The sequence below is a fragment of the Pipistrellus hanaki genome, assembly GCF_964339955.1.
Source record: "Pipistrellus hanaki genome assembly, chromosome: 1".
NCBI classification, from domain to species: Eukaryota; Metazoa; Chordata; class Mammalia; order Chiroptera; family Vespertilionidae; genus Pipistrellus; species Pipistrellus hanaki.
Genome location: NC_140503.1, coordinates 158,760,493 through 158,783,255, shown reverse-complemented (window position 1 = coordinate 158,783,255; position 22,763 = coordinate 158,760,493). Strand labels below are relative to the sequence as shown.

The following is a 22,763-nucleotide window of genomic DNA, read 5'->3' as shown; positions in this document are numbered from 1 at the left end:
TAATCCATTCCACTTACCAAACTATTCCCTGAGCCCCAGAGCCAATCGGCTTTAGGTTCTGGTAGCGCTTGAGAACTGTGAAGGTTGAGTCTCCTACTTCCACGCTGTAGAACTGGTTGTCAACTTTGCTTTTGCTCATGTTGTAATGTTTGGCAATATATGACACATCCACTTGTTTATCAAATCCCTGGGGGGAAAAACAACAAAAACATGAGACAAGTGAATTATAACTGAATACCAAGAAGACAAGCAATCCAATTAAAAAATGGGCAAATGACCTGAATAGACACTCCTTCAAAAGGGATATACATGAGGCCAATAAACATATGAGAAAATATTCAACTTCACTAATCATCAAAGAAATGCAACTTAAAACCATAATGAGGTATCACCTGACACCTATTAAAATGGCTACTATCAATACTAGTAAACCAACTAATGACAAGTGTTGACAATGATGCTGAGAAAAGAGAATCTTTGTGCACTGTTGGTAGGAATACAAAAAAATAGTATGGAGTTTCCTCAAAAGATTAAAAATGGAACTGCCTTTTGACCCAGTGATACCACTTCTGGAAATATATTCTAAGAATCCTGAAACACCAACTCAAAAGAATATATGCAGCCCTATGTTCATAGCAGTGTTATTTACAATAGCTAAAATCTGGCAACAGTCCAAGTGCTCATCAGCAGATGAGTGGATAAAATAGCTGTAGTACATTTACACAATGGAATACTACATGGCCATAAAAATAAAAATAAAAAAGGAAATCTTACCTTCTATGACAGCATTAATGGACCTGGAGATCATTATGCTAAGCAAAATAACCCAGTCAGAGCAAGATATATTCCATACCATCTCACTTATATGTGAACAAAATAAACTGACAAACAAAATAGATACAGAGACATGGAAACATAGAACAGACTAACAGCGGTCTGAGGCGAGGGAGGGGAGGAGAACTGGATGAAAGAAGATGAAGAGATGAGCCAAAGAACTCATATGCCTGACACACATAGACAACAGTGTGGTGATGGCCAGAGGGAAGGGATGCTGGGTGGAGGTGGGCAAGGCAGAGAGATAGGAACATCTATAATAGTCTCAACAATAAAAATAAAGTGTTTGGTTTTTTTTTTAAAAAAAAAAAAAAAGAAGAAGAAGAAGAAGAAGAAGCAGAAGAAGAAGAAGAAGAAGAAGAAGAAGAAGAAGAAGAAGAAGAAGAAGAAGAAGAAGAAGAAGAAGAAGAAGAAGAAGAAGTGCAAATACTCACTCCAACCCCACAACAACTGAATCAGTAATTCTTTGGGGGTGGGACCAACATTCTGTTTTATTAAGTCCTCTAAGTAATCTGATGCATGTTGAGAGCCACTCACTGAGGATTTTTCCCTAAAGATTGTAAAATAGATCACACAGCTCTGCCTTAGAAAGAAAAAAACTGTCATTATGCAGCAGAAAAAAATATTTCTGCATTTGCCTCAGGGAACAGACTTTGTGTTACTGTGGTCTGCCAGGTTCCATTACTGCTGGCACACAAACTGGAAACTGGTGTCCTAGTTAGGACAAAGATTGACCCACACCTCATTGCTGTATTAGGATGGACCACTATGTCCTAGCAATTATTCACACTCCTGAGAAGTCCCCTTGGTTTTCCCCACTACATAGGTACAACAGGACTTCTCATTTAATAGAGAAACTATATATAGCCTTGGTGGCAGTTCCATTAAATTGTTAAAACAATCACAGATCTTATACCAGTAGCAAAACTTTTAACAACGAGAGACTTCCCAATCAAAAAGACAGATAAAAGCTATTCAAATGAAATGCTTAATACCCTAGCATATTTTCTACAATAACAATTACTTAGTGATCTTTTATTTCCACTTCAGAGCACATAATTTCTCAAAATAAGGTTGAAAATCATCATTACAGTAATTATGAATTCACACACACATTTAACTTTCAAGTATCCTCTTTATATTTAATTTTGAATTAAACTTCAAATAAAATCTAAAGGTTAGATTTTTTGAAAGTAATAATTCTTAAATAATTGGGAAAAGGCTATTTTAATGATTGGCAGTAAGACACAGGGATAACAGCATTAGAAATTTTCTTGGATGGCAATGTGTTGTGTTGAAGAACTTCCCCCAGATATCATCTGTGCCCTAAGCTTACAAATCCAAATTGAGTTTTAAAAAGGATAGACCATATTTAACACAGTATATTTTATCCCCAATTTCCATGTAGTCTTGTTTGTCATGACTGTAAAGTTCAAACAAACTTTTCTCTAACTGCCTATTAAAAAATACCATTTAGAGCACAATGGAAAAATATTGTCAATGCTAAAAAAATTTCTCCAGTTACATGTTTTAGAATATTCTTAGCTTAGGTCACATAACTTGTGATTTGAACTGAGACAAACCAAAGAGAACTGATGATTACAAAGAGAAAAACAAACAAAAAAAATTCATATTGAGAAGACCAATAGTTTAAGGAAACGAGCCCCACTAAAAAGTGTTGACTCAGTGGAACTATGCTAGCACTAAGAATCTGTATTTCTAAAAAGCGCCACACTTCCAGAACTTCTATTTTATCTTATTTAATTTTTATTTTTCAACTACAGTTTACATTCAAAATTATTTAGTATTAGTTTCAGGTGTATAGCATAGTAGCTAGACTATCATATACTTTATGAAGTGTTCCCCTGATAGTTCTGGTACCCACCTGGCACCATGAAGAGTTATTACAACATTACTGATGATATGCTATAATTTACATCCTTATGACTATTTTGTAACAACCAATTTATACTTCTTAACCCCTTCACCTGTTTCACCCAGTCCCTAACCTGCTTCCCCTCTGGTGACCATCACTCTCAGAACAACTATTTTAGGAAACAGGGGAGGTAGGAGATGTCACCATTCAAAGAGGGCTATTTGGAGAGGCAAAAACTGGAAGCAATGCAGGTCAAATCAAGAAAACAAAGGATGCAAAACTTAAAAATGATGCCAGGATGACTCTCCTTGATATCAGCACCTGTTCATCAGGCCCAGATGTCATATTCCCAGGGATGTGTTTTCCTATCTCATAGGTGCAATAGAGTGCTTGCCCAATGTTCTCTAAATTAGCTCATGAAAATAAATATTCCATCATCTCTTTATAATTTTTATATTAAATTTATACTAAAATGCTTGGGAAGAATGTCTGAAATTCAAGATTTTCATAAATTCTCATCAAAATAAAAAATCTCTTTCCAGAGAAGAAATTATCATGTTAACTGAGTTAATGACAGCCCAGGCCAGTGTGGCTTAGTTGGTTGGGCATCATCCATGCACCAAGAGGTTACTGGTTCCATTCCCAGTCAAGGCACATGCCCTGGTGGCAAACTTGATCTCCAGTAGGAGGTGTGTGGGAGGCAGCTGGTTGATGTTTCTCTCTCACATCAATGTTTCTCTGTCTCCCTTTTCCTCCCTCTCTCTCTAAATATATATTTTTAAAAGAAAGGAAGGAAGGAAGGAAGAAAGGAAGGAAGGAAGGGAGGGAGGAAGGAGGAAAAGAGGAAGGGACGGAAGGAGGGAGGGAGGAAGGGACAAAAGAAGGGAGAAAGAAAATTACAAAGGAAGAATATTATATATAAAAATTATAAATCAACAAAATGGTAAATCATTATGGTTCAAAATAACTACAGGTTTAGAATAGTCTATTATATTGGTCAAATTATTTTTTAAATAATTCCTCCACTGAATATTAATCTTGTATTTAAATCTCAACAATTATTTTTTAATAAAAGATATTTTAATTTTTAATTACATTTATTTGAGTGACATTGGTTAATGTGAACATATAAGTTTCAGGTCTGTGTTTCTATGTTACAACATCTGTATATTATACCATGTGTCCACCATCTAAAGTCAAGTATTTCAATAATTATTTCTATGTGAATATAATAGAATTTAATTGAATTTTCTTTTGCAAAAATTCAAGGCAAATTTTTCCTCATCTCCCATCTGCCAAAAATTTTAAAGCTAAATTAAAAGAAGGCTTTCTTGCCACTGGCCATTTGGTAGGCAGAGAAGAAATCTGTTCTAAATATAATCTGTTCTGTGAAAAGACTGCACTTTATGTAGGCTTGTAAGAAAGGGCCTTGTGCAATGATCTCCATCATCAATTCAGTTGCTGGCCTATAGGCATGGAGTTTGTAAAGAAAATTGCCCCATATGAATGATCTTATCCTGCAGGTGTCCAAAGCCTTGATTGCATTTTTCTCAGATTAAATAACCTACATCCCACAAGCACTCCCTCCCCATTTTCATGTGTGTATGACTGTGCTATGTTACTGCTAGTTAATTTTTAAGCAGAATATATTGAGGTTTAATAATTTTTAAAGGTTAAGCTTCCTTAGTTTCTTTTTAATGATATGCCTGGATTACTTCTGCACTTAATAACTCTGAAACCTTGAACAAGTCATTTTATTCTTTCATTAATTTACTATTTAAATTATTTCTATTCCTTGTGGTTCTGAAAAGGATTTGTGCCACTAACCATAAAAGATATAGGAACACTAAAACCAATGAGTCCAGTTTTAAAAACAAATGTCAAATAAAGCAGAGGCTGGGAGATGACAGTTTTACCCAAAGTCTTAAGTTATGGATATGTACTGCCTTAAGCACAAAACTTAGTGTCAAGCCCAAGGAAAAATAATGGCAACTCAACAAAACCACAATGAGTGGCAAGTTTTGACTCATTGATCTCATAAAGTCATCACAGAAGTTCCTAGAAAAAGGTAAAATTTCTCTAGCACGTACCTATAGGAAGACTATATTCACTAGTTCTTTCTATAATAAACCTGGAATCAAACAATGGGCAGTAGATGCAATGCTTTTTAATCAAAGGATACAGAAATATGTTTCATACTGATACCGTTGTAATAACCTGGTTATTACTTAACAGGAAAGGAGCAAAGGGAAGACTAGATAATACAGGAAGGCCATTTATACAGCTTTGCCAAAAAGCTGCATTTAACACTCTCCAAGTCTATTCCCTGCTGATCAATGCGGGGAGGGGCTGGACAAACACTGTTCAGACTCAAGCCCAGGAAAGGGCTGGGTGATGTGGAAGGGTGCCTTACCTGTCTGCCAGTCACACCGGGAAACAGGTCAGTGGCCAGGATAGGCATGGCCACTGAAGGTTCACAAAACCTGAATATTTAAACTTCCAGACAACAGAAGTTTGCTCTTCTTTCCTCTCTCTCTGGCACACTGGGATCCTGGCTCTCCTGTGGCAGGGGGACATGCTCCCCTGTGTCCACATGGCCCACAGCCCTGTGGGGCTCCACACAAAAACGAATGAACGTCCATTAGCTGCAATGCTAAGCCACACCTGTCTGCAACATGGAACAGCAGCTCTGGACACTGGCCTTGCTTCTGGCACTGCTGGAATGTTAGCTGCACCTTTTCCAGGACTGGCTTAAGGGGGAGGAGACTTTGGAACCTGAGAAATGTAATTACACACAAATAAAGCCCCTTCCACATCCCATCCTCCCATGCAAATCTTAGAAAATTGATTTTCTGAAGTTATTGTAAGAACCTCCCTCCCACCAGCACCAGGGGAGTTTGATTCTCTGGTAAATAAGACTCATGAAATTGAATTCCTGATAACGAGGCACAAAGAGAGAGATTTTACTCAACCACTGCACTGCACAAGTTGCAGGCCTATGCAGGTCCCTCAGAAAAGCAGTCATCCCTGGTACTGGCACAAGAGCAGACATATAGACCAATGGAATAGAATAGAGAACCCAGAAATCGACCCAAACCACTCTGCTCAATTAATGTTTGACAAAAGAGGCATGAACATACAATGGAGTCAACACAGTCTCTTTAATAAATCGTGTTGGGAAAATTGGACAGATACATGCAAAAAAAAAAAATGAAACTAGACCACCAACTTACACCATACACAAAAATAAACTCAAAATGGATAAAGGACTTAAACATAAGATGAGAAACCATAAAAATACCAGAAGAATCCACAGACAGTGAAATCTCAGATATATGCTGAAGCAATTTCTTCATTGTCACTGCTCCTAGGGCAATGGAAACTAAAGAAAAAATAAACAAATGGGACTACATAAAAAATAATAATAATAATAATTTAAAAAAAGCTTTTGCACAGCAAAAGAAACCATCAACAAAACAATAAGAAAGCCCACTGCATGGGAGAACATATTTGCTAATGTTATCACTGATGAGGGTTTAATCTCCAACATTTATAGGGAATTCATACAATTTAATAAAAGTAAGTAAACAAAAAATTGGAAACTAACCTAAATAGATACTTTTCAAAAGAAAACAGAAGGAAAGCCAAGAGACATATGAAAACATGCTCAAAGTCACTAATTATCCGAGAGATGCAAATCAAAATGACAATGCGGTACCAGTTCACACCTGTCAGAATGGCTATTATCAACAAATCAATAAATGACATCATGGCGAGGATGTGGAGAAAAAGGAACCCTCATGCACTGCTGGTGGGAATGCAGACTGGTGCAGCCACTGTGGAGAACAGTATGAAGTTTCCTCAAAAAACTAAAAATGGAACTCCAATTTAACCCAGTGTTCCCATGTCTAGGAATATATCCCAAGAAACTATAAACACCAATCAGAAAGGATATATGCATCCCTATGTTCATAGGAGCACAATTCACCATTGCTAAGATTTGGAAACAGCCTAAGTGTCCATTAGCAGAGGAGTGAATTATCGATAGAAAACAGTGGTACGGCTATACAGCGTAATACTACACTGCAATAAAAAAGGAATTCTTAGCATTTGCAACAGCATGGATGGAACTGGAGAGCATTATGCTAAGTGAAATAAGTAAGTCAGAGAAAGATAAATATCACGTGATCACACTAATTTATGGAATATAATGAACAACATAAACTGATGAACAAAAGCAGATCCAGAGACAGAGAAGCATCAATCAGACTGTCAAACCTCAGAGGGAAGGTAGGGGAGAGTGGGGGTAAGGGGTGAGATCAACCAAAAGACTTGTATGCATGCATATAAGCCTATCCAATGGATATAGACAACAGGAGAATGAGGACATGAGTAGGGGAGGGGGAGGTTTATGGGGGGATAAGGGCACACATGTAATACCTTAATGATTAAGGCTAAATCAATAAAGAAATTAAAAAAAGAAAAAAGAAAAAAAAATCAATCATCTATATACCCTGAAAGGATCCTCCTCGGCCCTTGATGAATGATCATAGTAAAATGCTATCAGAGAGCTAACCCCTGTGGGAAGCATCTCTTTTAATAATGGAAGTTTTCTTCTTAACCAGAGTTTCTCATTGGGATTAAAGACCCTAGCCACACTTACAATTATAGGTTCCATATTAGTCAGGCTGCTTTCTGGGAGGTGGCCATAGCTAGTAAGCAATATATCCATGAATAATGAGTCATATGAATCAAGGGAAGAAAGAAAGGTAAACTAGTATTAACTGCTTACTTACTAAAGGTAAACTAGTATGTATCGTTATATACTACTAGAGGCCTGGTGGACAAATTCATGCACTGGTGGGGTCTGGCCGACCCGCCTCGATCAGGGCCGATAGGGCCAGTCAGTCTGGGGGAAAGGGGCATGGGAGGTTGGCTGGCCAGCCTCACCCCCTAGTCAAATTCCTGGTCAAACTCCCAGTCAAGGGACAATTTGCATGTTAGCCTTTTATTATATAGGATATTTAGCACTAACAACAGCTGAGAAATAAGCTGTGAATTGGCTCAGTCTTAGAACTATTACTTAGTGGTCCCAATTAATATGTAATGAAGCTCATCCTAACATCCAACTCCAAGACATGTGCTTTTTATTTGTTTGTTTGTTTTTTGTTAATCCACTCCTGAGGAATTTTTTTCCCCATTGATTTTTATTCTTTTTATTTTTTAATCTTTTTTTAAATTAAATTATTATATGTGTACATATCTTACTATTGCCCTCTCCCCCACTCCCATACATGCCTGTCCTTATTGGTTAAACTTATATGCATGCATACAAGTCCTTGGGTTGATCTCTTATCTCCCCATACCCATTGATTTTTAGAAAGAGTGGAAGGGAGGGTGAGAGACACATGGAGAGAAACATCGATGTGAGAGATGTTTGCCTACCACACATGCCCCAATCTCAATACATGCCCTTGACCAGAATCAACCCCACACCTTTCAGTCCACAGGCCAATGCTCTAACCACTGAGCAATTGATTAGGTCAATGTGCTCTTTTTTTTACAAAACCACTCATTTGTTCAGCTAAAATAATTTAAAACAGTGATGTGGGTGTCTTATAATAAGGCTAGGAAATCAAAAGAAATGGATAAATAGCATGTCCTCTTTTATTTAACAATTAGAGGCCTGGTGCATGAAAATTCATGCACTGGAGGGGGTCCCTCAGCCCTCCCTGCCCCCTCTCACAGTCTGGGAGCCCTCAGGAGTGGAAGACAACCTGGTGATCAGGGGAGGGCGACGCCCCCATCACACTTCTGCTACTGCCTCTACCAGCAGTGCAAGCCTCGGCCAGCCTTGGTTACCTGAGCCTCAGGCTGGCCCTGGGTGGCTGGGAAGCCGACATTGGAGGCTTGCCTGTGCCTCAGGCCAGCCCTGGGTGGGAAAGGAACAGGGGGACTCTAGAGGCAGGCGTGCCGAACAGCCAGACCTGCCTGGGGATGGACCCAGCCATGCCACACCTGCTGCCCCAGTGGTGCTGAGGAGACGAGACTGGGTGCCACCTTCTTGTGGCTGTGGGTGCCACCATCTTTGAGGGCATGGCAGTCAATTAGCATATTCCCTCTTTATTAGATAGGATTGTCTCAAAATAGAGTTTGAATTTAAGTGAACATTTTACAATTCAGGATTGAAGCAGACAATTGTGTGTTGGTAATGGAAAACTGGATTTTTAGAACAGGATATAAATGTAAAAGGCCTAATTTCATCTATTTGTTAAATATTTATTGAACACTTACTGTAAGGCAGACACTATTATAGGTGTTATGATATTATATTGATCCATCTCAATAGGTTAGCCAAAATGAATTAGTTGAAAACTACGTCTCCAGAAAATTAACTGGTCAATCTGTTTGATATACTTTTAATATTGTGTTTAGATAGTGAAAAGTATCTGCCTAAAGTGATGATTCTGCTTTTGGCACAAATGATATTGAGCTAGTCATTTTTATAGTTATGGCTAGAATATTGAGTCGCTTCATGATGCTACTGTAAGATTGTTATATACAGTCAGCAGAAACAATGCCTGCTATTCTGTTTGTTATGTGTTCCAAGACATACTTTAACTATAAAAAAATCAACATGTTCAGTCTTGGCTATCACATGTATCAAAAAACAAGGTGCTATATCAAAAACCAGTAAGAGCTCAAATAACATTGAAGAAAAATTTTGACAATAATAACTCCTCAATTTTTGTCATATTCCCAGTAATATTTTAAGCCTTATTTATAACACTCATCTTTTAGAATTTTATATGAAATTCTTTATTTTTTTCCTACAGGTGAACAATGGGATATCAGGCTTTTTTTTTTTTTTTTTTTTTTTTTTTTTTTTTTTGCAAATTATCATAGCATTTTGGTTCTTTTTAGTTGCTACTCACTTCAGCCAAAACACTGTACACTAATAAAAGATTTCAAGAAGTTCAAGTTCAAGATTTCAGGAAAAGACTGTCTTGTATAATGGCTGAGATTTCCAACTCCAGAATAAAACATAATTGGATAATCTTTGTGATAATTAATAATATTGTGAAGATTAAGTGAGAAAAAATCTTAATGAAGTCTTCACAGATAGAAAGCACTCAGTAATTTCTGGGGGCATGGGGTTTTTCTGATCCATTATTGTTTTGCCCACAGTTATCACTGAGGTCTTTAGCTCAAAGAGGAGTAGGTCTTCTTTATGTTTATAATATAGTCTAGCCACTCTCTACTGTGCTTTAGATCAGGCATTGTGCTCTTTGAAGGTAACAACCCTATAATTTATTCTGTATCCCTAATTTCTGCAAGTTACAGATACATATTATAGGTACTCAGTGAAGACATGCTGAATAAATAAATGGTGGAATCAAATAACAATCAGTCAATGAATAGATATCTATTTGCTGGAAAATGTAAGGAGGCATAAAGAGTTTCTGTGCCATAACCAAAAAGCTCACTGAGCTCAGTTCCCTTAGTTCTAGTGCTATTTAAACTTATAGTTTTGTGTTTTTCTCACTCAAAGCTGACCACCTCAAGGTAGGACTCACATCCTCATCATTGACTTCCGTAGGCACCAGTGGGCATGTCTGCGGTTTCCAACACGGGCTATCTCTCTGTGTCTATATTCCCGGTTAAAACCCTGACTCATCTGTTCACTGCAGCAGAGGTCCAAAAATAGCACTTTCCCCAAAACTTTTTAATTCATATGAAATTTAACAGCTCCATACGTTTTTTGTTCAACTGAGAAAAGAAGGCTTACCTATTTCTCAAGAGGATCAAGAGTTTTTGCAGTTTCAACTCCCTGTTGGTCAATATTTTTATAAAGGATTCACACCAGTGCAAACTCAAGATTGTTCTTTTATTGTCTAACACTTCAAAGACAGATTTCTCCCCAAAATACAACATGAAGCCACTTGCTTGCAAAAGTTGCTTGATGGGATTATAAAAACAACAACAAAATGAATCAGAGCAGTTTAAAAACTTAATCCCATTTTCTTCAAATAATTCAATTAAGAAATAAGGCCCTAACTGGTTTGGCTCAGTGGATAGACTCTATCCCTATCCAATAGAGCACACATGTCAAACACAAGGCCCGCGGGCCAAATCCGGCCCGCCAGGCCTTGCAATGTGGCCCGCACCGCGCTGTCATCACTGCACTCCGCTGCGTTCCATCACAATGACGTGCGGTGACATAGGAGGCTTGTGATCTCGCCGGCCGCCTCGCCGGCCGCCGTACTTGCTATCTATTACGCATGCGCATAGAGATTCAGGAGGCATGACCTATAGTCCGGCATCCGATGTGGTTGTGCGGGTGGCAGAGCAGAGGAGAGAGTGAGTGTGCAGGCATAAAAAATACACAGCAGAAGCTGCCAGTTCCTGGCATAAAGTGCAGGCATAAAAATCGCAACAGAATCTGCTATCTGTACTCAGCCAGGCATTTATTGACTGACTTTTTTTTTCTCCACTCCATCTGCCAAATCAAGCTATCCCTGTGCAGTTTTCAACTTTTTCCTTCTAACACAGATTTCCAATAAACTACATCTTTTACTGCCAATATTGATCCCAAAATGTCCAGGAAAAGAAAAGTTGATGGTGAAGGCAGACAATTTAATGACAAATGGGAAAATGAATACATGTTTGTGCTTAGAGAGGGAAAACCAGTGTGTATATTGTGTTATGAGACAGTGTCGGTGATGAAAGAGTACAATATACGTCATCATTTTGACACCAAACATAATGTTAAGTATGGCAAATATACTTTGGAAGAAAAGCATAAAATTGTTAAAGAACTAAAAGGCAAACTACAATCACAGCAGCAAATGTTTACAAAGGCTACAGCAAAAAATGATGCTGCAGTGAAAGCAAGCTTTATAGTGGCTGAAGAAATTGCCCGTACTTCAAGGTGTTTTTCAGAGGGTGCCTTTTTGAAGCAATGCATGCTAAAAGTGTGTAAGCAAGTATGCCCAGACCAGATACAGTTTTCAAAATGTCAGTTTGTCAAGAAACACCATTGCAGATAGAGTTCAAGAACTCTCAGGAAATCTATCATCACAGCTGGCCGAACAGGCATGCAGTTATCTCGCTTTTTCACTTGCTATCGATGAAAGCACAGACAACACTGATACAGCGCAGCTGTCCATCTTTATACGTGCTACGAAGACCGACCTCTCTGTCACTGAGGAACTTTTGGATGTAGCTGCCATGCATGGGACGACGACTGGTAGAGATATATTTGAGGCTGTGGAGAAATCTATAAATAATTTTAAATTACCCTGGGAAAAGTTGGTGGGGCTAACTACCGATGGCGCACCTTCAATGTGCAGAGAAAAGAAAGGCTTGGTTGGACTAATGAAGGAAAGAATGCAAAAAAGTCACTGCCACACACCCTTGATTACTTATCATTGCATTATCCACCAAGAGGCTATGTGTGGAAAAGTTCTGGACATGAATGACATAATGACCACAGTCATTAAAACTATTAACTTTATACGGGCACGTCGCCTGAATCATCGCCAGTTCCAGCAGTTTTTACAGGAGGTGGGTGCAGAGCATGGAGACGTGCCATACCACACAGAAGTAAGATGGCTGAGCAAGAGCGCAGTCCTCAAAAGATTTTTTGAGCTCAGAGAACAAATTGCTCTTTTCATGGAAAGTAAAGGAAAGCCCTTGCCTGAACTGTCGGATTCCGCCTGGCTATGTGATTTTGCTATGATGTGTGACATATGCGAGCTTCTCGCCCAACTGAATCTGAAGCTGCAGGGACGCAAACAAGTCATCACGAAGATGTCTGACATGATCACAGCATTCCAGCGTAAACTTCAACTATGGAAGTCCCAACTGGAACAGGACAATCTTGCCCACTTTCCCGTTTGTTTGAGTATCTCAACCACTATTTCTGGTACTTTTCCTTGCAGTCGGCTGGCTACCAAAGTTAGCCGTTTACTAAGTGAATTTGAGCGGCGCTTCTCTGACTTTAGAACATAGCACTCAGGCTTTGACATCTTTGCCAATCCTTTTACAGTTGATGTCAACAATGTGCCCCATCACCTTCAGATGGAGATAATCGAGCTTCAGTCTGACAGTGGCCTGAAATCAAGGTTTCAGGATGTTGAAATTGAGGACTTCTACCCTCTACTGCCCCCTGACTCAATGCCAGAGCTCCGACTTCATGCTGCCCGTATTCTATCTATGTTCGGGAGCACCTATCTTTGTGAACAGATGTTTTCAATAATGAATCTGAACAAAAACAAGCACAGATCACGCATTACCGATGACAACCTCCATGCTGTTTTGCGGGTTGCTACAGCCCAAGAAATAAAACCGAACATTGACTCATTGATCCGGGGAAAACGGTGTCAGACATTAGCCAGAAAACAAAACAATGAGCATTTTAGGTACATTCCAATATTACCGTTTTGCTTGATACCAATATTACTGTTTTGCTTGATAGCATGTGAGTTGGTTAACAGCACTGTTAAGGAAAAGATTGTTCCACTCATTTTAAATTCACATTTCTGGTTAACATTGTCAGTTTATGACTGTTCAGTAAACCATTCGGCCCGCGATTTAGGCTGGATTTTAGATTTTGGCCCCTTCTCTGATTGAGTTCAACACCCCTATGATAGAGCATAGGCCTGCAGACTGAAAGGTCCCATGTTTGATTCCCATCAAGGGCATGTACTTTGGTTGCAGGCACATCCCTAGAAGGAGGTGTGCAGGAGGCAGCTGATCAATGTTTTTGTCTATTCCTCTCCCTTCCTCTCTATAAAAAATCGATAAAATGTATGTTTTAAAAAGAAATAAGGCTAATACTATTACAGACAATATACATATTTTCTGTTGATAAATAACTATGTAGAGCCGAAACTGGTTTGGCTCAGTGGATAGAGCGTCGACTTGGGGACTGAAGGGTCCCGGGTTCGATTCCGGTCAAGGGCATGTACCTTGGCTGCGGGCATATCCCCAGTAGGGGGTGTGCAAGAGGCAGCTGATTGATGACCCTCTCTCATCGATGTTTCTAGCTTACTCTCTCTCTTTTCCTTTCTCTCTATACAAAATCAATAAAATATATATTTAAAAAAAATAACTATGTAGACAAGTTTATTTTCTGTGATTTCTTATTGATAACAGTGAAAATTGGAAATATAATATATTTTAAAATGCCTGAACTATGGATATACTTGATCACAAATGGTTGACAAATTACTTTAGGTCTTTGTATAGTCTCTATGGCAAGAAATTGGGAGCAACCTAACCCTGCTGGTGATTACATGAAACACCACAGCACAAGAATCCATGAGATGTCTTATGAAACCAGAAGCTTCCAAAGAACACATTTTCAAAGTAAATGCCAACATATTATATCTCTGAAAACAGTGCTACAGGAGAGAGAAAAAAATAAATGTTATTAACAAATAAAAGTTCTACATGCAAAGTAAATGAAGTATGGAGTCCCAATAGAAAGTTTCTGCTTGCTATAAAATTTTTAAATTTTGGGAAGTTATAGACTATGCATCATATTTTCTAGCTACTGAAAGCTCCTAGAACGAAAAAATTCAGAGTCATTGGAAAGGTCACACTTCAGTTCTCTTTATTTCTTTGCTTTAAAAGAGCTCTTGTTAGAGCTACATTCTATATCTTTACTCAAATATTGGGAGCTAATTTGAAAATAAATTCAACTTATACAAAGACTTTAGGGACTAAAAAAATAGCTGATATTTTTACATTTTTTAAAAATAATTTTTAAGATCAGTGGGGTTTTTGTTGTTGTTTTGTTTTGTTTTTATTTTGGGGTTGTTGTTTTTTTAATCCTCCCCCAAGGATATTTTTCCATTGATTTTTGCTTTAGAGGGAGTGAAAGAAAGAGGGAAAGACAGAGAGAAATATCAGTGTGAGGAAAACACATCTATCAGCCGCCTCCTGCACTAGCCCTAACCAAGGCCCCGGGCCAGGGAGGAGCCTGCAACCGAGTTACCTGCCCTTGACCATAATCAAACCCGGGATCCTTCAGTACACATGCTGATGCTATCTATATTCACTGAGCCAAACCAGCTAGGGCTAAATTCAGTTTTAATCTTGAACTATGTAAAATATGAACTTAGTTTTTCTATTTGTTGATTATTTTTTAAGTGTTAATGTCCCTAGTAAATGGCTAGGATCACAGTCATAAAGCTTGAAGAGGTAGGACCCAGAAATTCATTCATTTCCACCAGAGAACTATCACAGTTGCAACCGATTACATAAACATAAATCGTGTGTTCATTCATGAGGTACATATTTGGTAAAAGCCTGCCCTCAGCCACTTATTATTGTTAGTCCTACAGGGCAGCAGTGTGCAAATGAGACAAAATTCCAACAATGTGCTGGTAAATGTACAACATTTCAGGGGTGTTGGAGGCGGCAAGAGGACTTATTTGTAGCAATTGCTTATTTACGTTACGCAATACTCTTTTTGTGACAGATTTTAATCTACCAACCTCTCACCATTGAATTTAGAGGTGGGAAGAAATGTGTACAATCAATACTTGTGAACCTGTGTGAGCTGGTTCCAACACACCACTGGAAAAAAATCCTGCCCGAATAAGAAATGTACTCTAGTGGAGAGAGAGAGAAGCAGCATACCTGTCACGTGGTTAGTACCAGATACCAAAAAGTGTTGTGGTGGAAAAAAAGAAAGACAAGGAAAGTTGAGGAGGCGGTGTGAGATAAGAAGAGGCTATTTTAATTAGGAGAGTCAGGAGCATCCCCTTAAAAAATGGCATTTTAACAAAGCCCTAGAGTTGTAAAGAAGTGGGCCAAGTGAATAATAAAGGAAAAACACTTCAGGGAGGGGTTTTTAGTGGCTGGGTGGTAAAGGCTTGGGTATTTATTATGAGAATTTTGTTTTGTTTTTTACCACAAATGAAATGGGAAAACATTAAAAGATTTTTGTTTTGTTTTGTTTTGTCTTGTTTTTAGCCAAGGCATGACATGATCTCACTTATATTTTTCAAATGTCACTCTTGGTGATGTTTTCAGAGTAAACATTTGGGGGTGATCTAAGTTGGAAGCTCTTGCAAGGCAAAAGGTGATGGTGGTTTGGGCCAGAGCGGTAATGGAGAGAACGGTAAGAAGTAATGAGATCCTAGAAGTGCTTTGAATGTAGAGCCAACAGAATGTGCTGATAGATTGGATGTGAAGTGTTGCCCAAAAGATGATTCCAAAGATTTGGTTCTAATCAACTGGGAAGATGGATTTAGCATTTACCGAAATAATGAACAAAGGCATTTTGTAGGAAAGATCAAGGGCTTGGTTTGGAATATGTGTAATTTGATATGCCTATTAGACATCTAAGAGGAGATGGAGAACAGAGAGTTAAACCTACAAGTCTAGAAAGGTTTGGACTGGAAATACCACTTCTGGAGTATTCACGATACTGCTAATAGTGAAAACCCTGGGACTCGATGGGAGCACCAGAAGAGCAAATGCACGTTTATTTAAAACGGAGTTGTCTATTTGACAAACACAGACTCCAGCACTGTTCTCAGCGCTCTGTACTGACTGATTTAATTCTCATAGCAATAGAAGATAGGCAATATTATTTTCCTCCTTTCCAATAAGAAAACTGAAGCACAGAGAGGCTAACTAACATGCCCAAGGTTACAAGTGAATAGCTAAGAAGTGGTAGATACACTTTCTAGCCAAGGCTCTCCAGCTCCAGAGTTCTTGTACAGAAGTTATCAAAGGCCTTGAGGCTTCAGTCACCGCGTTTGGAGTTTGGGGAGATGAGACGAATCAGCAAGAAGTCCTATTCATAGCAGGTGACACATTCTACTTTTCCATAGCAGTTTTAACAATGTTCAGGAAGATAAATATACCAATGCTTTCTTTCCCTTTATACTTCTGTATATTTTCTCTAAGGAGCACATATTAATAGAATCAGAAAAGATTATATTAAAATAATAGGAGCTGCAGAGAGATTTTTTAAACCTTGCTTCAATAGATGTTTATCTTTCCCTAATAAAGCACAGTTAAATGAGAAGATACAATAAAAAATTATTACAAACTGCTGAGAAGCACTCTGCTTGGGGTATAAATGGAATTATAAAATTCACAGTATTTTCCAAAGAACAATTCCTGACAGTAAAGGGGAGCACTGTTGGTTATACACTGACAACAGACTTAGGTTAGGACTACCTTAAGCATATCTGTCACAAGCATAGGTGCCTCAAGGAGCCTCTTTCTTAAGACTAGAGTTGATATAAATACCAGAAGAAGAAGATTCCTATCTGCTCCATCACACTACCAATCATTGTTGTCACCTTCTTACTACTCATTACAGATTAAGTATATTTATTAAATTCATTACTTATTTGTCATTATTATTGCTTGGATGCTATTACTAACTACTGGTTAGACTGGGTATCAGCAAAGTATGGTTATTACATAAGTGCAGCATTGGAGCTACTCAGGGCTCATCAGTCCTTAGGATGAGAAATAATAACAGAGGCTTCAGCCTCATTTCAAGAATTTGAAAAGAAGTTTTAAAAAGGTTAAGTATAAGTGAAACCTAATAAGAAATCACTTTATATGTGATCAAATACTATATTTATTATCATTAAAAAGAAATATCTTCATTCCCATTCTAACTTAAATGCACTAGAAAAGAAAAAACATCTAAGTATCCTCTTCTACTTCCTAAGCTACTTTTAATATTATAAATAAATACTAGATTTGATGTGGAACATGTGCAAGATGGAATGGCAAAATGGAAATACAAGGGAGTGTACTGTACCTTGTTTTACCTTAAGAAACACACACCTGACAAAAGGCAATTTTCACATCCAAGGTTGGTTCACTGCAGTAGTACAATAAATGGAGGCTCATAAATACCTGCAGAGAAAAAGGAGGGGGGTGACTTTTCAAATCTCCTACTTATTCATTACTTAACTGTACAAAATTTAATATAATTTGAATTATATACAAGGGGTCATGCACAACATATTTCAGCATGATCCTATTCAGACCACTAATAAGTACTTTTCACAAGTTATAAATATTAACTAAAAAAGAAGATAAAAATTACCTATCTTCTATAATGATCAACATAATCACAATTATAAAGAATAGATATAAGAAATTGAGTACATATAACAAATTAAAGTATATCCTATCATACAACAATTTCAGTTCTAAGCATCTAATTTTAAACATTTCTCAAACATTCGTTTCAAGAGGCTATATATAAGGATGTTTATTCTATAAAACAGGGACTATTCAATAAAATATAATTTGTAATAAAATTATATTCAGGAATTGGAATAATTGATTTAAGAGTTTAAGGAATCAACATAGATAAAATTTTCAACATGATGCTGAGTGAGGAGAAAAGCAAGTTTCAAAAGAGTATGAAAACCGCTATATTATTAATGTAAACTTTAAAAATATATACAAAATGATAATATACGTCACTGTTAAATAACCATATAACCATAGATTAAAGAAAATATGGCACTATACAACATGATTTAATCTTGATGGGGAATACAAATATTTCAATTATGTTATTTTCTGTATGTTTAAAATATTTTATAATTCTGTAAAGTTTTAAGGAGAAAACAAAATTTATCTAATGGTATAAATGCTAAATTACTTGGGAATGATGAGACAGCATCATAGAAACCCTAATGAAATCTTATCAGTTCAATTAAACACACTTTGTTGAATGTTTATTGTGTGCATGACACAATTCTGTGAGATAAAGAATTTTAAGACCACATTGACAAAAGACTTGTTTCTGGCAATATGAATGAGTAGATATCCTGGAAACCACTCTCAAGGCAAAACTCCTTTAAAAAGTTAGATGGAATATACAAAATATCCTTTAAAGTGGATAACTGAACTGCCCAAAAAGGCAAGAAAAATTCTGAGGTGCTGAAAACCACGTGAAAAGATCCACTCAGGGAAGGCAATGAGTTGAAGCTGCCACTTGCCCCAGGCCATCTGCTGATGTCTGAAGACTAGAACTTTAGTTCTTAAAGGACCGCAATGCAGAGTACAAGAAACAAAGCTTCGAATCTACCTATGGGGGGAAATCCCACTGGCGACACCTGCAAAATGTTTTTTTTCCCATAGGAAGTTTTAAACACACTTCTGAACCAGCTAAACAATCCCAGAAAGAAGGTCTGAATTTCAAGAAAAAAAAAAATTTTCACATTGGAACTTGTGCAGATTTTTAAATAAGAATGAAAGGACAAGAAACAGTAAGATGTCCCTGAAGAAAAACAAGGTGGGCATTTGTCTGTGGGGAGGTGGGGGCAAGCAGGAAATTGCTCTACCACACAATGAGGTTTGCTTTTTAAAGCTCTAGTAATTAAAGTTATGTAGGGTTGATGCAGAGATAGACTATCAATTAATAGACTTGAGAGCCCAGAAACACACATACAAATATGGAAACCTGATTATATTATGTTTTGTTAATATAGTCTCTTAAATCTAATGATATTAAAAGAAAGTGTGCATTAAGTCCTGCTGAGACAAGTGGTCATGAATACAAGGTAGGGGCAGAGAGAAAGCACATCCCTGTTGGGGGATAATCCTCTGTGGGCCTCTCACATTTCTGCACGTGTTGCAAACAGAAGCACTGGATGCCTTTACTCCAGACTATCTTCTTAAGAATGGTTATACAACAAACAGCCTTGGAAGAGAGAGACAGTGTCTCCCTCCGGAGCAAAAGGCCAAGTTTGATTCCTTACCAGTATAACATAGATAAGGTGTCCCTCTGGGGCAAGACATAAGGCATGCTTACTATCCACTATAAAAGGTTTGGATTCCCTTAGGATGGAGTTCCTCTTCTATAACCTAACTACATGTGCAGCTGTTACTTGACCTTCTTTGAGTTCCCCTGTGAGAATTGGGGCCTGAGAAATTTAGTATTTATATTTTTATGCTATTACAAATGGCATAATTTTTATTTTCATTTTCCAAATTCTCATTTTTGTAAATGACCTTATATTTTACGATAAATCCATGTGTTACATCTAGTGAACTTTTGGTGAGCACTGTCTGCAAGAGAAGACAGTTTTTGCTTTTCTTTTCTAATTACTTTTTCAGTCTGCTTTTGCTTGCCTAATTTCAGTACAAAGTTGAATAGAAATAATGAGATGATGTTATGTTTGCTGATGACCTCAGATGCATGTATGTGTTTACATTTAAGGTAATCATGAATGTTATTGAGTTTAAATCTACCATTGTACTATTCGTTCTGTATTTTATATTTATATTCTTTTTTTATTGTCTAAAGTTGTACATATGTCTCCTTTTCCCCCAGTTGACACCCCTCCCCCCAGGCCATTCCTACCCAGGACAAGCCCCCACCATCCCAGTGTCTGTTTCCATTGGTTTTGCTAATATGCATGCATACAAGTCCTTTGGTTGCTCTCTTACCCCCACACTACCATTTGTCTCTGGATCTATTCTTGTTCGTCAAATTATGTTGATCATTATATCCCACGTATGAGTGAGATTATGTGATATTTATCTTTTTCCAACTAGCATATTTCACTTAGGATAATGCTCTCCAGTTCCATCTATGCTGTTGCAAATGGTAAAAGTTCCTTCTTTTTTATAGCGGCATAGTATTCCATCACAATACCAGATATCAAGCTATATTACAAAGTCACTGTTCTCAAAACTGCCTGGTACTGGCACAAGAACAGACATGTAGACCAATGGAACTGAACAGAGAACCCAGAAATTGACCCAAGCCATTATGCTCTGTTAGTATTTGACAAAGGAGGCAAGAGCAATACAATGGAGTCAAAACAGTCTCTTTAATAAACATGCTGGGAAATTTGGTCTGATACACGCAAAAAAAAAAAAAATGAAACTAGATCACCCACTTACACCCATGCAAAAACAAACTCAAAATGGCAAAAGGACTTAAATGTAAGACAGGAAACCATAAAAATCCTACGAGACTCCTTAGGCAGCAAAATACTCTTTTTTTAAATCCATTTATTCTCCTACCCAGCCTTTTTTTTTTTTAAGAACTGTGTAGCTTTATGTTTTCTATTTTATTTTATATAATAGCATCTTAGTTATACTTCTCTCTTTTTTCTTCTTTCTACTGGTTGTTCTAGAATCTAGAGTATATCACCTGCATTTTTAATTTTTAGTAATCTAGCATTAAACAATATTATTCCACTTCACATATACTTTTAAAAATTTACAATAGTATACTTCAATTTCCCCTATAGTCCTTTGATATTATGTCATATATTTTACTTATACATATTTTATTAACACCATAACACATTGATTTTATTTTATATTTATTCACATGTTTTCAGTTATAGTTCTTTTATATCTTACTTTAAGTTTTTTTTAAAACATTTATGTTTTTACAAATGGTTTTATAATTTTATTTCCATTTTCCTAATGCTCATTTCCAGCATTTAAAATATGTTGTTCCATTGTCGTTTCTTGATCTTGTCACATGCATTAAATGGGGATATTTTTTCCTCAGTCTTTTCACAGCACTTTGCTTACAATATCGTGACTTTCATTCATATGTCTGTCCCGTACTACAGTATTACCTTCTCAGGGAACGTGATTGTGTTTTATGCATGTTCACAACTTCAAGACCCAGCATTATCCTGAGTATACAGTTACTGTCAGGCAAACGGTTATTAAATAAAAGGAGAATCAAATTTAAACCTTGCCTTCTCTAACACAAATCTAAGTATCTTCATTGTCTCCACAGATTGAGACCTGTCAATTCTCAATAACATTGATGGTAACAAATTAAGCAAGAGGAGCTTGCAGCAGTGGAAGAAGGGCTGCCCAGCAGGACTCCCTTTGTTCTCTGCTGCTGACCTGGACATGTGGGAAATAGTATCCAGCCCACCACCTGAAGTGAGCAATGCATTTTAATTTTTAATGAATGAATAATCTTGCTAAGAAAAACAAAGCATCCTGACCTTCCCTGGTTTGCATTATAAAGACTTCAAATATAACACCATGACTAAGTCCCTTAGTCACTGCAGAACCCTCCACAAAGGGACAAAAAGAAAGAGAATGTTCAGTATGATAGCCTCAGTGAATTACAGAAATTTAGTTCGGTAATTCTACTTCTTGATAGCATGGCAGAGAGCATTTGGCACCCATGCATAGAAGCAACACACATGGCAGGGCATTACCTCAATAGTAGTCTAAAGTGAAATTAGTGACAATATCTTGGTGCCATATAGGACCCGTGAGGAGCTTGCAAATGGGAGGGGATAATAACTGGGAGTTTAGTGCTTTCAATTACTGGTTGTTCTCCTGGGAGAAGCCCCATATGTGCATTCCTTACTGTGTACTGTTCTGAGATTTTCCTCATTACATGCCTATATGAGTTAATGATTGCTCTGAGCAACGCAGTCGGCCAAGTTGTATGAATGAAATACACTTAAGAATTTATTAGGTTGAACTGGTACTGAGAAGCTGCTATAAAAGAATGCAACTATGGTGCACTTTAATAGCTTAGATCAATACTTAGATTTTTTTGTATGCGAGATGTGCCAGCTAAACCACAGGAGGGTTGAAAACCTTCACAGATGCAAAAAATCAAATTGTTCTGGGCAACTCCAGGATCCCACGGTTTGTCACTGAAATGCAATATATACAAGGGAAAACCAAATGAACTATTGATTACAAAAACAAAATTAAGTTCCAGCAGCTTCTAAGCTTAATTGGTATTTAACAAACTCATTATATATAAATTATTTTTGTATTTATTACAAGTGACTCTCTTAACAGTCTAAAAATGTGTATACAGTATTCATTGTTAATTACAAAAAACACTCTGTATCTTCTATGCCCAAAAGGAATCTCCAAACTATGTGCAATATATATATATATATCTTACCTAATAATAGATGAACATGTAAATTGACCATACCTTCACTATGCCCATAGCCAAACAAAGTGAGTATGCAAATTAACCCAAAAAAAGATGGAAGTTAATTTGCATATATAGGTGCCCAGTGCCTGTGTCTCAGGA

General features: G+C 37.3%; 1 protein-coding gene across 7 annotated transcripts in view; it reads right to left on the bottom strand.

Annotated features, from left to right (window-relative positions):
- Positions 1 to 22,763, bottom strand: part of MAPK10 (mitogen-activated protein kinase 10) — a 261,568-nt gene that overhangs the window by 128,934 nt on the left and 109,871 nt on the right. For 2 of the 7 annotated variants that reach the window (XM_084882130.1, XM_084882127.1), the window contains exons 3-4: positions 17,514 to 17,611; positions 18 to 187 (exon numbers count right to left, since the gene is read on the bottom strand). In XM_084882130.1, coding sequence (XP_084738256.1) covers positions 18 to 139 — 122 coding nt within the window. In that variant the 5' untranslated portion in view covers positions 140 to 187; positions 17,514 to 17,611. Of the gene's footprint in view, positions 1 to 17; positions 188 to 13,995; positions 14,090 to 17,513; positions 17,612 to 22,763 lie in introns of those variants that run through there. The other 5 variants (XM_084882129.1, XM_084882125.1, XM_084882126.1 and 2 more) reach the window with 3 other exon arrangements.